At 36.4% G+C, this 15,031-nt stretch overlaps 2 protein-coding genes across 2 annotated transcripts; one reads left to right on the forward strand and one right to left on the reverse strand.

Annotated features, from left to right (window-relative positions):
• The first annotated feature begins 969 nt into the window (after positions 1-969).
• Positions 970-11,094, forward strand: Smp_174850 (hypothetical protein). Its single transcript, XM_018794487.1, has 6 exons — positions 970-1,022; positions 3,555-3,673; positions 5,809-5,892; positions 6,832-6,909; positions 7,720-7,840; positions 10,823-11,094. The coding sequence occupies exons 1-6, from the start codon at positions 975-977 to the stop codon at positions 10,913-10,915; spliced, it is 543 nt and encodes a 180-aa protein (XP_018647039.1). The 5' UTR covers positions 970-974; the 3' UTR covers positions 10,916-11,094.
• A 174-nt stretch (positions 11,095-11,268) lies between these two features.
• On the reverse strand, positions 11,269-14,402 carry Smp_174840 (chromobox protein, putative; the record flags this gene model as incomplete). The annotated part of the gene is made up of 4 exons (XM_018794498.1): positions 11,269-11,373; positions 11,405-11,507; positions 11,543-11,670; positions 14,220-14,402. 4 exons carry the CDS (start codon positions 14,400-14,402, stop codon positions 11,269-11,271), a joined length of 519 nt encoding a protein of 172 aa, XP_018647040.1.
• Positions 14,403-15,031: the final 629 nt, after the last annotated feature.

The raw sequence follows: 15,031 nt of genomic DNA on the forward strand, positions 1-15,031 counted from the left end.
CTAGTATTTTCACAACAATATACACAATTAGTGAAATCCAATATTGCAAACAGTCTGAGCTGCAAACCTCTGTTTATAAGGTGAATCATACATCTCGTAAAAAATCAAGGAGGGCGGCTGCCTGTTCGATTCCAGAGCTCCGGGACAAAATAACAGTGGCATACTAGTTTCCAATAACTTTTATCAACTCTTGGAGCCTGTTATCCGAAGTAGTGTCCCTACCTTCAAATGACTAATACTAGAGGATACTCAAAATTCTCAGAATCTTACTAGAAATAGAAAGATATGGATCACAGATCTTCTGTCGACAATGCTCGAATCGAATAGAAGTCAAACTAGGTGTTGGTTTGTTCAGTATTGCTGACAAATGCGGCAAGTTTGAAAGGTCTTCAGCGCGCGATGTCAGAAATGGAAGTTGATGATACAGGGCCAGTGGCATCCCTCAGTGAGAATAAGAAACGTTTCGAGATAAAAAAGTGGTATGCGGTTGCTTTATGGGCCTGGGATATCGTTGTTGATAATTGTGCTATCTGCCGGAATCACATAATGGACTTATGTTTGCTTGGGTTATTCTCTGCTCATATTATACATAATAGGTATTGAATGTCAAGCTAACCACGCCTCTGCTACAAGTGAAGAGTGCACTGTTGCTTGGGGTGTTTGTAATGTGAGTTGAATTTTGCAGTATTTAATCTTCCACAAAGCATGCTTTTCATTTTCACTGTATATCCCGATGGTTGAAAACAAGACAGGTTTGCCCTCTAGACAACCGTGAATGGGAACTGCAAAAGTAAGTGATAGCTTCGTCTGTACTATGTTTCATTTTAGATATGGCCACTGAGTGGACCTGGTGATTATTTTTTGACTTGTCAGTTACGGTTGTACCTGTTCAGATAATAAAATCATTAGACACAACGTTGTTCTTTTTTATTACTTTTGTAACGTTCTCTACAATAATGCAATGTTTTAGACGCATGGGGAGTTGGTGCTGTGGTCTTTGTGCAAATTCAGGAAGTGACGAAGTGAGTACTGAACGGTTTTAAAACAATTTGGAGAAAACTTTTTGTTTATTTCGAGTAATCGTTTTTCTAGCCCAGCCAAATGCTATTAAGGTTGTATGTTTCATTGCTTAAGACAGAATTCTTAAGTTGTTGTACTTAGCGTGAAATGTTATCATACGATATAGTCTCAGAACTCAACAGTAGTACACAAACAATTCAGAGTGAAACACTATGAGTAATCGAAGTAAGTTCAAATCATAGATTTGCAGTTGTCGGTAACTTTGTTTTAATCCACCTGTTTCCAAGATGTTCACAATTATTCAGAACCGGATCACTATGATTTTCTATTAGATTTCGCACTAATGTACTCTTCCAATTGCTTTGCGTATAAGTTGACACCCATATAATAAGTGACGTTAGATCACTGAATGATAGCTTGCAGCAAATAGCTTACATAAAAAATATTGATTGGTGAGATATCCACCTTATCTTTCTTCAGCAGATTTTGGCAAATAAGTACTATCATACAGTTCTAGCGATGTCTTTTGTACATGAAGATATCTGACTGTTAGTAATGCACTGATAGCCTATCAATCCAGAGATGATCCAATGGCTATATCACAATAATAAGGGCGTTCTACTTTAAATCTCTCAGTTGTTTTAAATATTTTAGTCAACCATCATGCAAAATAATCTAGTAGGTCCATGATCTATACTTTTTATGTTTCCAAGTGCTATGGATCTACTTTTGATTGTAATACACTTTTATCTAGCTCCTGAAGTGCCCGAATGACGTACTACTGTTGAGAAGAGGAGCGAAAAATATTCAGTCTTATGAACACTTCAATAACAACAGTGTTTAAAGTGGATTTACAACCACGAACTACAGTATTTCGCTTCGTAGTTGATTGATACATGCCTATTTTGCTAGTAGAGAAAGGAAGATCATGTGATTTATTGTATGTCCTTGATACATGTGAATTTTAGTTCATTTCTACTTATTTTCTCTTGCTGTGCTGTGACAAAGTGTGGCTTTTCGAATCAATGCACTTATTTGCTACTTTACATTGATATATTGGGTAGTCGGACCACCTCTTTGACCTTGTATTATTCAGGATAGATATTATGTCTGTTGTGTTGTGTAGTAGATTACCTGGATCAGACTAAAGTAATTGGGCAGTGATTACTAATGAAAACCCTACTATTGAATTAAAGCTCTTAAAAATACTCGTATTAAAAGACACCACAGATAGTCGAATCATTAAGTCATTATTACGTTGCTAAATGGCACTTTTACACTCAGTATAAAGGGAAATATTAGGACTTGTAGACAGTATGATATGTTGTCATGCAATGAAAGTTACTGTACACCTAATAGGTTTAGCACCTCAGATATCAGATAATTTCCCACTCGTTATGATAACCTACTACTGTTCATTAATAACTAAGTTCTGCCGTGAAAAATCATTCGAGTCCTACCGATGTGAACCAAATGCGGTACAAGCAATCCTCTCAAATACAGTACGGTTTAAAAACTTTAATTGCATTCATTAGTCATCAGAGTCATCTTTTATGTAAGGCATAATGCATGTGTTGCTGGTCTTCACGTTCCGCCGAAAAATATATTCACTTTTATTTAAGGGTTCATGAGCTACGTTGTAAGGATAGTATGAACTTCAGATTGTTCTAGGATTCACTTTTTTGTGAGATGTAAATATAGAACAGTACATAATATCAGTTAAATCTAGACATTAAAGAATCTATGGTTCAGTTATGAGAGGATAAATATCGCAGGAAAAGTATCACTAAAATCAAGAGGACGTTAAAAAGAAAAGGCTTAAGAATTGTTGGATGGTAAACAGATGGATACAAAAATGGTGTGTTCACTATCCTAATCAAGGTTAAATAGATCCATATTTATATTAACGATACCTAAGGTCTACAAACTCTAAGAGAAGAATCTTCAGATACGCAAACCACTCAGACGTTCACTCATTGGCTTCATCAATACATACTATATTTTCCTTTGCCTAACTTGGATATTCTTATCTCACCTATACTCCGACCAGCATAAGATTATTTTCTAACCAATAGTGCGACGAATGAACCATTATACATTACTCTAGCTAATTGCTACCCGTCTTTCAGTTAGTCACCAATCGCCTAATAATCACTTGATATAAATAAGACCAAGTACATAATTATGTCTGTGTTTCGTGCAATTGTTTTAATCACAGTATACATTGGTGACCTAAGACTAAAGTTCCAGTCATTCTATCATTGCTTCGTACTTACTCTAGATTCTAGGTCGTTGTCGTACATCTAAGACGATTTGTTAATTAGGTAGAAAAGACTGATATATTTGTACTTACTCAAACTAGAGGTCAAAGGTGTTTTCAAGATTATGCGGTTAATTGTGTATTATTAATTAAAAAGGTTCTGTAGCAACTTTTGAACACCAGTTCACTTATCATTTTCACCTTGTATGTTGTCATTGTTTATTATATTCATACTATTGTATTTATTCGGTTGATTTTATTGATGCAAGTTTAGGATGAGGAGGCTGAACGTCAGAGACTAATTCCAAGCCCTCAGCTTTCATACGATGGGACACAGCAGCCATATAGGAAGGTATACAAATTTTTAACTCAATTGCTATGCTCTGCTGTTGAGTTGTGTATGGGATGTAATTTTACTATTTCCTTGCTAACTATTGGTCTTTTCGTAGATCATTCGTACCTGCTGTCTTAGTGAAGTGGCCGAGGTTGCACAACATGATGACCCAGTCGAGTTTATTGGCTGGGACACTCGTTCCTTTATGTCCCACCACACTAAAAACGTCAACTGGATAACAGCAAGACTAAAAGTAGCAATTTGGCGTCTTAAGGTAAACCCGAACTTTTGATTGTGCCAAGGTGTTACGGCAGTACGGTGTTTCCCTCAGATAAACAGCATCTGCAGCGATTCTGCCTTTCCACAACGAAAGGAAAAGGTTAGGAAAGGCTGATCTTAAAAGTAGCATACCTCTCCATGGATTTCCCTGGCGTTAAGTATTTAGTTTACGGAACTAACACATCAGAAACTCTCAAAAAGCCTGTTTGTGACCGGCCTCGAACAGCTGCACCTTAGGCTCTGTAAGCGTACTCCTGGGTCTCCGATTTCTTTTTCAGATACTCCAAAAATAGGCATTTTTCCACAATGTAAACAATCGAGAAGTTAAAACAGCTCTTAAGACAACCTTTTCTACGGCCAGGTTTTTTCGTCTCTTATTATTTATGGTGCCTCTACTACCAGCCCTTGTCCAAGAGCCTTATTCTTTTCCCCAGGTCATACCAGTCATAATTATTTGCATTCAAAAAGTGTTATTTCTGGTCTCATTAAACCAAACTGTACCTTGGAGCTTTCAGTGTTCGGAACTTATGTCGAATCGGACAACAGACTAAAATCTTGTGCCATTGCCGGAGACTATTCGTGTTTACCTAATAACAATAAGACCAGTCCCAAAACTTGACTTACCTTTAGTGTTGGTGAGCCTTGTATGCTGTATAAATCAAAATCTATTTACTAACTACTGTTTGCCATAAAGTGGTTTCCTGTAAAGTTTAGTAAATCTTTTGGTATCAACTACTAAATGAGATTCAAAAATCTGAAAAGTTTAGTGAGTTTGATCAAAGAAGCCAATAGTAGTGGGTTTCCCTTGAGCACAAAGAATCTGGAGAACCCTAGAGGGTTTCTGAAATACACTGATACCTAACTGTTTTCACTGTCTGACCAGTAGTAATGTAATGTTTATATTTCTTACTGTATTTTTATGACTCGATGTTACTTTGTGTGATATATCATTCCATAATAACCTTACTATTCAAATTTCGATAGGCGTAATAGAACGCATTTAATAATTTTTATATTTTTTAAAGTAAAATTTTTGTCTTCCTGCTATAACTAGCAGTGTGGAAAATATTCCCTTCATGTAAACTATTTCATAGCCTTCGTCATGCATATACAATAAGTGAAATAGTTACCTAAATTTTCTACTAATTATTCTTGAAACAAACCATCTGTCACGGCTTTATTACCGTCAGTACCATATAGCATTTAATTTATGGCAAGAAAAAAGGACAAGAATTGTAAAAAAACAAATCAGCGGTGCAACTCATTTCTTATTGTCTCTGTGTAAAAAAAATCAGGCAAAAAACACTTCATATACTTGTCAACGTTTTGGTCGTTAACTTTGAGTTCAGATGATTTTTCGGCTTCGTACTGATCCGCTACAAATGCTGCCCATTATCAGTTGTAAGAGTTCGATTTTTTCCCTCATTAGTATTCAGGATTGGATTGATAATATAGGCTAACTGAACATAAATGCCCCAATAATTCATGTATTTGTGCGTTGTTAGCCATATAGTTCGGGACTCACAATTCGTCCCAGTAAGGTCTCGACCTTATTTACATACACCTCAGTGCGTATACTTACTAAGACTATCCTAGTACCTATCAGTGTAAATGCTGAAACTGGTCTACTGAGTCACCACAAGTGCAACGGGTATGATATTTTAGTCATAAATAGCCCTGTTTCAATGCCACAATGAGCTTCAGGTTACTGGTATTAAACCAGCCCATCCATTGTACAGATCCATCTTTTCTGTTTTCAACTCCAGGAAATATTTTATGGACTTCCACTTAACTTTCTACAAAGATCACTCTTGAAATCATAACTGATAATTATTGTGAGTTGATGTAAAATCTTCGATCTTATATTGATAAACGTTTTTTTTAAAAATTTGGTTGTCTACTTTCTAAATTACAGTTTTTCATCTCCAGATCCTGTTACAAATGAACCTCAGTCAGATATTAATACTATGATGACAAATATAATAAAAGTTGCTGAAAAGTGAGTCATCCAAATTACAAACTAATTCGTCCGTGAATGTGATGATAACGATAAAAGTCTATAAAAACTAGTTACACTTATCGCAAATTGTTTGTTTTCTGTTTAACAGTTCCTGAACCCCTTGAGATACTCGGTAATAAAAGCGCATTATCATATATTGCAGTAGTTAAATCGGTTTTTCTTTCTCTAAATCCATTATATAAGGACTTGGTTCTAATAGTCTGAGAAGGAAAGGAAATACAAACCGTTGTAACATTCCACTTTCGTATCCTTAAGAAGCATGACAATGATGCTTAGTCTATATCATACGATTCTTAGCTGCTGACCTATGAGAGTGCAAACTCGCAAAACCTCTGAATCTTTCGCTTTTTTAAAATGTCTTTAGTAACCCACATACTCCTAAACAGTAATTTCTAATATATCCGAGACATTCAGTTGTACGAACACACTAATGACAACTCTTAAGTCCACCACTTTAACATGCAAAAAATCTGAGATGATCAGAAAATCTATTGTACAAATCATTAACAAGACAACATGATGTTACAGAATAACCATGAAGTATCATACGATACTGCGAGCAGTAGTTAACATGATTTACAGCTGCCACACAGATCCCGTAAACATATCTGATCATGTGCATTATCTCACTGATTTCCAAGTCATTTGGGCAATAACATATGGCAAATTTCACACATGGTCTCATAAGTATATTCTTTAAACAAGGTTTAATTAGTTTTAAATACTTATAGCTCAGAATTGTATTACTTTATAAGTCTTTCGATCAACCAACACTACCTACCATCTGATTAAGTTTAACCATGTGTGATAATGTCTCAAAATTGTATGCTTTTTGATAAAACAATGCTTTTTGCGCCAAAATCGTGTATTAGTTTAATAACATTTGGTAATTTTATTTCACCTGACCTTTTTAACTAGTCAAGTGGTGGATGCTGGAGCAACAGATTACAATCCCCTAGATTCACAAGAACATATTGAACGGTCAAGATACTACGCGTAAGTTTCCAATAGTTTCTCGTTACTTTATGAATTGGTTGGGGTCCAGGCATCAATAAGTGATACGTACATCATGAATGTTATACTAAAACGCGGATAGCACCAAGTTTAATGGAATATTACCGTCACTGGTTAGCCATCATTTGCATATCTGTGCATGTTATCTATTTTTCTAACATACAGGAAATATGTGCTATATCTAAGAAACACTGGTATCAAATTCCCAATTTTAGAAGTTGCGAATTAATAGTTGAGACACTTGACTTTCGACTCTTCGGCTGTCTAAACTTTGGTTTAAACTCGTAAAGTGTGGCTCTGATCTGGGTACGAAAACCTTTATTCAATGGGTTATGTAGAGTCAATTATTACTACCAGATTAAGTCGACGAAGTAAGGGTATTTGGTAACTCAAAGTGAAGATATGGAACTTGCCTACCATTGAAACCCTAACAATTCATTAAAGCAAATCTGAAATGTGTATTCAGAAGTGATATCTTCACCTTATTCTATCGTAATTCTAGCCCCTTTTAATTTTTCATGTATTAGAATATCTTTCTCCTCTTGTAAGCAAATCAACTCTCATACATTCATCTTTACACCTTTTTCTAAAAAGATTTATTTTCGTATGCTTGATTCTGACACGTAGATTTTTAAATACTTCATAATGCAAAACTAACTCGTCCCACAGTACGTTACTGCGTATGCCGTTTAACTACTTATACTTGACAGCTTAATAAATTGACATAATCGTGAAGAAAACATTTTTCGCCCGACTCAAGGTCTTAATACCAACCATTTTGTGTAATTTTAGAGAAAGCATAGCTCGACAGCCTTTAGGCCCACCACCTTTGCCAGTGTTTTTGCCAAGAACATTTGGAAATCCTGCGTCAATCATAGATGCGCCGCTGGTGGAAATCGCTGAAATTAATGAAGTATGTCAAATCTTAATAATTTTTTTATTTTTATTTATTTGAACATAAATATTGGTACACAGGGGCACCAGATATATATGCGCCACACAAATCTCAATTGATTTGTGTGAGGGCTGTGATACTGCCCAGGTGCCCAAACTAAAGCAGGTGGTTTTCTTAGGGGGCCACACCCAGAGCCTTTGACCTAAAGGCCTGATCCACAAAGCAGTTGAGCATCGTGAGGAGATGTAGTCCGAGAAAATGATTGATAATTATTACTGATTAGACAATCTTACTCATGTTAGAATAATCGGAATTGTGTAACGTTTGATGTTTTTGTCACCCGTTCTAAACTCTATTAGGAATTTTATTCTATGTAGAGTCTTGCAAAACTAAAACATTCTACATGTTATTGACACAAAGCGGAAATACTGACCATATAGAATCTTTTCTTCACATCTCAGAGCCATACATGAGTTACGAACAAACGAAAATGCACAAACTGCATAATCTATTCTCAGGTTACCTGATATATCACATGCTTCCTAGATGGTATAAGATGGGAAACGTTTATATTCACCACCAGAATAGTGGCTCTCTTAATCAACATCATTGACTTTTAGTGTTGCTGCTGAGACTAATTTATGGACAATCTCTGAGAGACGTAAGAAGACCTTGAGAATGTCCACCTACATACTACGGCTAAATGAATGTTATAAACTAGTGTGAGGAATTAGGGTTATTATTTGCAGTTGATAGTTGAGGTTAGGTATTAGATTCAGGGTTTTCACGAACTGGCATCAGCTACAATACCAAAACTCTATTTAGCCAAATGAAAGAATTTCATAGTAAATTTGATCGGTTCGTCCATAAATTATAGACTATAATTTGTGAATGAACCAATCAGATTTAGGATAATAGGTCTTGGATTTTTGCGCGAAATTCACTCACCCATTTGGCTAAACAGCCTCTTGACATTTTAGCTTATGTCAGTTCGTGATGAAAAACCGTAAATCTAATTCCTAACCCTAACCATCAACTATGAATCATAATCCTTTTTCTTCAAACTGCTTTATAACCCTCATTCAGCCCTAGTAAGTAGGTAGGTTCTTTCAACGTCACGTTGGCGTCACTCAAAGGTCGTCCATAAATTATAGTCTCGCCGTTTCGTCTTCTAGACATCTAATAACAGTCCGGATTTTCTCTTCTATAACTCAAAATCGTCAAAATGATTTGCCCTGCCCTGGTACCAAAAGCGGAACTTTAAGCCGCAACCAAACTGCATAGGTTTGACGAAACCTCTAAATAGACAGTGACATTTGCTTTCACGACTACCGCTGTTTTGAGTAGTTATCTCATCAAAAGACTGGTGAGACTAGTTTATGGACGACTTTTATGCGGTGCTCAAGTGATCTTGAGAATGTCCACTCACTTCCTAAAGGTATAAATTAGTGAGGAACTAATCAGAATCTACAATTGGATGTTAGCTAACATCGGCTGTAGTATCAAAATGCTATTTAGCCATGCGGATGAATGAATATTGCACCTAATTCCGAGACTTATTTAAAATCTGGTCGGTTCTCGCACAAATTATGGTTTAGCTGCCGCTGTCGAATTTGTAATCCACTTATGCAGTTTAATTTAGTAATCTTTAGGTTCCTCAATATCCGTTAATTCTCTTGTTGATTACTAGTTCACGCAAGTATACATATATTTTCAAAAACGACTTGATGCTTAATCTCGGTATTATGCATTGCAAATTAAAAGTCATCATTGAAGTCACTCTAGTATCTGGGTCCTTAGTTATAACAACATATATCCTGACACATTCCCTACTGAAATGAATCATACACTACAATTTATGAACGATTCGGAGCAGTTCAAAAACGACCTTTACGAATTCCAACCACCTGTTGGGTTCAAGACACGTTTATTGTCATCATGCACCGACACTAGGTATATGTGAGGATGCTCCACAGCAATGTGCATCATAATAAGTGTCAATTCATTATGAAAACCTAAACCCTGAATCTTAATTCTAGCATTATAAATCATTCACATATTGGCTATTTTCCTAATGACTGAACATGCTACAAATTTGTTACGGTCATTTAGTGAGTTGCCCACGATCGCTCTTATAATTCAGCTTTGCCCCAAAGACATTTATCTAGAAAAAAGCCTTACTATGGTTCCAAAATCACTAGCAGCACAACTGTAATGGACATGAACCCTAAATATGAAGGCTGGTGATACTACTCGACTCTAAAACTAGAGTAGGTAAAGGTTTCAAACCTGGGGCTTAGTTGCTCAGTCGAACGCCTTAACTACTAAGCCACCACTCTAACCCTTGTATAACAGTATTACTTCCACTTTGTTGACGTTTTTTGTTGATTTTATAATTTTTATTAACTCGGATAGGTTTGGTAGTTTAAACCACTATCTGATCAATGTGTACCTGAACCATGCTTTTTCAACTTATCAGACAACAGGGGCTATATCCATTTATTAATAACATGTTAAAATTTCACCGAACAATAAGTATTTATTGATTACATACGACTATGTGATACCACATTAGGACTTAAATGAAACTTACAGTGGATAGCAGGACGTCTTTTCTTAAGCTTCTTACAATCATAAACATAACAAACTGGGTTATTCGAGTGCAAAATACGTTATCAGCGTTGAAGTATCCAAGCTCCATGGATAATAGAGCCTTAGATATATTAAAGAGCCGAAATATATATATATCCACGAGAACAATCCTTTCTTCACGTTCGTTAATCGAATGGTACTCACTTGAGTCCTAGTTTGAGTTTATGACATATGATATTCAGATAATGGATCACGAATACCAACTCTGGGTAGCATCATCCGTTTCATATTTACTTCAATTTGATTATTGTATGGATTATCAATATTTACAATTGTATTCGTAATTTGAGTTAAAACTTTTCCATAACCATCTAGATAGTTAAACCACTTTTCCCCGCTTTGTTACAGATAAGACAGCTTGCAAAGGAAAATGCTGTATTTGTTCATGAAATGACAACACAAGAAAAGGATGATCTCATTGCCCACTTCAATCAAGCATAGAGATAAAGAAAACTTTACAAGCTTCTCTTCGAAAGTATATGCTTCCAATATCTACCAGACTATTTTATCTTTTATATATTTCTAATTTTTGTACAGAAAATCCTAAGTTTAATTGTATACAACAATTGATCTGATTATTTCTCAAACATAAAACACAATAATAGAAATTAACGTTTACTAAATTTTTGATAAAAACAGTTGGTTAAGTCAGATAGTTCAAGTAAAATGCAAAATGCTTTCGTAGAATTTGATAACAATTTGTGGACACCGAATGTTTGCTTGAGCAGCAGGTACGACATCGCGGACTTGACTTCCTTTCCTAATGTTTACTGATGAGTTATGGAAACATTTCTTTACCATTTGATTAGAAAATACAATTCATTGTCCTTTTTCGTAACCATATTGATAAAGTCAGGTGCTAGACCACGATCAAATCCGTACGGTTCTGCGCCTTCAGGCTGCAAATATGTCGTCAAAAGTATCACTTACAATGGTGGCTACTGTTGGCTCAATGGCTGCGTGCTTATCAAGGAAACGCCTGAGCAATACTGGACAATTTAAGTTGGACTGCGGTTCCCAAGTATTTTTTGAACTAGATGGTCATTTTGCAATAAAATTACCACTTACGGAGAATGTCCTTTCCATTTGATTAAGTACTCTGGTTCTCCATTGATTGTGCGCATATCTAGTATATCTTCCACCTCGAATTCTACCTCATCTCCAGTTGAGTTTTTCCAATGTCGAGTAGGCATTGCCTAAAACAAAAATAATTTGATAAATAACGAAATGTCTGTACAGGTTCTAATACCAAACTACTAACAACATTTATTTGAGGTTAGGTGATATCAGTCAGTCTTGAGTGTTGTTATAGGTATGAGGGCAGTTATCACCTCCCGGTTGCCCACACCGTGGAGGGGTTCTTATAAAGGTACCTGAAAAGGAAATTGCATTAGAGGTGGTTTTAGTGACCTGAGAGTGTGACCGCAGTGCCCAAGGGACAACTGCTTGAGGTCAGTCACACACGACCTTTTTGTGTTAGCTCCGTACTTGTTGAGACCTTACCGCTGGAGACGTATATACGTGGGATAAGGTGAGGTGTGCATTTTTAAGGTCGATCTTTTCTAACCCCACTCCTCCTTGTGGGGAGGCAGCATCGCTGTTACGCTAGTTGTCTGAAGGAAACACCTTACTGCCGTCGCACCTCTGTACAGTCAGCAGTATGACTTTGTCTTCGGACCTTGGTTTTGCTGTTTTCAGTTTCACCGTTCTTCGACCGACCTGTCTGGCATGGCAAGACCTTGAGGAACGATTGTTCTAGCCAGTATAGCTCGACTGGTTCATCACGATAGCCAAGCCCGACCACCACGTCAAGGTAGCAGCAACGGTCGGGTTAGGTGGTATTCTAGGACCCAAACTCTAGAGAGGTATGGGCCTTTAATCTCGTGACTAGAATCTGATTGCTTTAATGAAAATTGACCATTCAAACGCATTTTAAAGCATCATTTCATATGCAACCTGACAGCTTGTAAGTTTAGAGGTCGCAAGTATAACATACAACGAGCTTTTTATTGCGTAGTGAACATACAAAATAAAATTAGGCAAATGTGGTAGCTGTCAAGTCTCGATAAATTCAAAAATCTATGTTTAATAGCTGCTTGTTATAGTGACCAATACTAGCTGCTGTAATAGTATAACAGGAAAGTGTGTAAGATTTACGTCTACCCCAATACAACGACGGTAATAATAAATGGTAAGCTTCACTGAACAACATTACAGCGACAAAACAGGTAAGAATAAAAGACAGTATACAGAAACAGGAATTTACTAAGCAGTTTCCCAAGCAAAGTGTGGTGAGCAGTCGAACTACATACGCAAAATAGTACACCGTTAGGTAATGTTCAGAAATAGTAAACTATCCCTCGAAACCTCCGATTACGTTTTATTCGAAATACACATAACCTAGAAAATGGAGTTGAGCGGTTAAGTAAACAAATAATACGAAGTGGTATTGCTAATTAAGTGTCCAAGCAAAAATTTGATTCAAATCGTTGCTGAACAATAAAAATGAGTACGTTCATGGGTGAGATTTGCTCTAAATAGATAATATAAATTATCTACGTGTTTACTTGTGTGAAGTACTATTCGCTGATGCCGTTGGCTAGTTTTAGTACCGATTGCGCCAAAACCATCTACATACTAAAAATATGGTATACCATCCATCACGTTTCTACATTGCTTTACAGCCGCGATAAATAAATAGGTTGAAGACGTGTATGTTACGAATACTCAATTGCATCATTGGAGCGTTACTTGCATTTTTTGGGACTATCAAACTGGGAATACTGGCACCAGGAAAATCAGTTAATGGTACTATGAGGATTCATTGAATTAAATGGCTGTCTCGCTCTCATAAACATGTATGTCTAAGCCACCACAGCGAGAGGGGAAATCAATAAGAGGAGAAAATATCATCAACGGAAAGCTAAACATAAGATATATATTGCGAAGAGAACGAACAAAAGCAAAGGATGGGATGACATTAAACTCAAAAATTAGGGGACAACTAGTCAGTACAACTGACTTCAGGATATATCAGTCAGAAGCGGCTACTTCTTATTACCACATAAGTATTGAGCACTGTTTTGTCTTTTCACCCCAACAAATTATCTGCGTTTTCTCTTAATCATTCGCTAGCAAGCACTATTTCAAACATACCACTTTATTCTTATAATAACATGAACCGACGAATTGGTTATTAAGTACAGAGTACTGCACTTATTTTGCAAGCCCGGCCAGTCCTGACTAGTTGATGGCGTAGAGAATCTCCATACGAAGATACGGTTTATTTGGTATTTGATCCCAAAAAACTTTGTGGATTAGTATTATATAAGTAATTATTCATATTGGATGCAAGCACGGATTTTCACAACAGTGCAAATCCGTACACTGTAGTATCACTCAACAGTCGTCCATAAATTGTAGTCCCATTGATAAGTATTTATATGTCAGACAAAAATAAATTGCGAAACAAGATTATCACAAACAGATGTCTTGGATACCTTACAGCCACCAACCCACAATTAATTTCCAACTTGGTAAACGACCCTGAGGATTCAAACACAGCAGAGCATTAAAAGAACTGCAAATTTTTCCGACATGTTACAAGTAACACTCTGATTTTTCATTAGGCTTTGCATAGTGTCGCAATATTTTTAAGTCGTTAGTAGTAGAAAGTCAATTTACTCCCCAGAGCTGCATTTTAACAGTCGAAACACATGTTAAAATCCTTGTTATGTTAAATTACTTGAATAAGTGGTGAAACAACAGTATTATCAGTGAGATAGTTTCCTGGTGAATAACAACCAAAGTCTGGTTTTCGTATGGAAATCTCTTGTTTTTGAAGTTTTGTATTAGATTGGGGTTCAATCGCATCACTTCCAGCAACCAAATTTATCATCAGTTTGAGAAATGAAAACGACGTCATCATTGATTAGTACTCACAATAATGATGAGATTGATGAGAACAATGAGTTGTGATATTTATCAAGATGGAGTAGGTTCCAATGAAGGAGGGAAGTCAAGGTTGGAATGAGGAAGAACAGAGAGTGCATAGAGAGAGTAGTGTTAAGTAAAATAGCAACCATATCCTTTACAGTCAGTTTTTTTTTCTTTTCACATCCGATGCCTGCCACACAGTGTTCATGTAAAGGTCCGAGTTAGCATGTTAAAGGTTGTCTTAGTAGAATAGTTAATCCAGCACAAAAATTAGAAACATGAGTCTTAATGGTGAGTGTAGGTGAACAATCTCAATATCACAGATCTATTGACTTGTTCTCATCCATAAAGAGCCTGATACAAACAAAATGTTCTGCCCCACAAACACGGGTGGATTGAAATCATCGCCCACACCATCAGTGCTTGCTGGTCAGTAACTCCACCCTCCCTCCTTTTGTGATGTTAGGCTCATTTACGCTTATTTTTTGGATACATATCATACCTCATACAATGCTCTGTGTTTCACATCCTGTTGGAAAACACTATTTCTATAAGTACCACACCACGAGCCTTTGACCTAAAGGTCTAGTCCACAAGGCAGTGAGCATCTTAAGGAGATGC

Source organism: Schistosoma mansoni (assembly GCF_000237925.1).
Source record: "Schistosoma mansoni, WGS project CABG00000000 data, supercontig 0184, strain Puerto Rico, whole genome shotgun sequence".
Classification (NCBI taxonomy): Eukaryota; Metazoa; Platyhelminthes; class Trematoda; order Strigeidida; family Schistosomatidae; genus Schistosoma; species Schistosoma mansoni.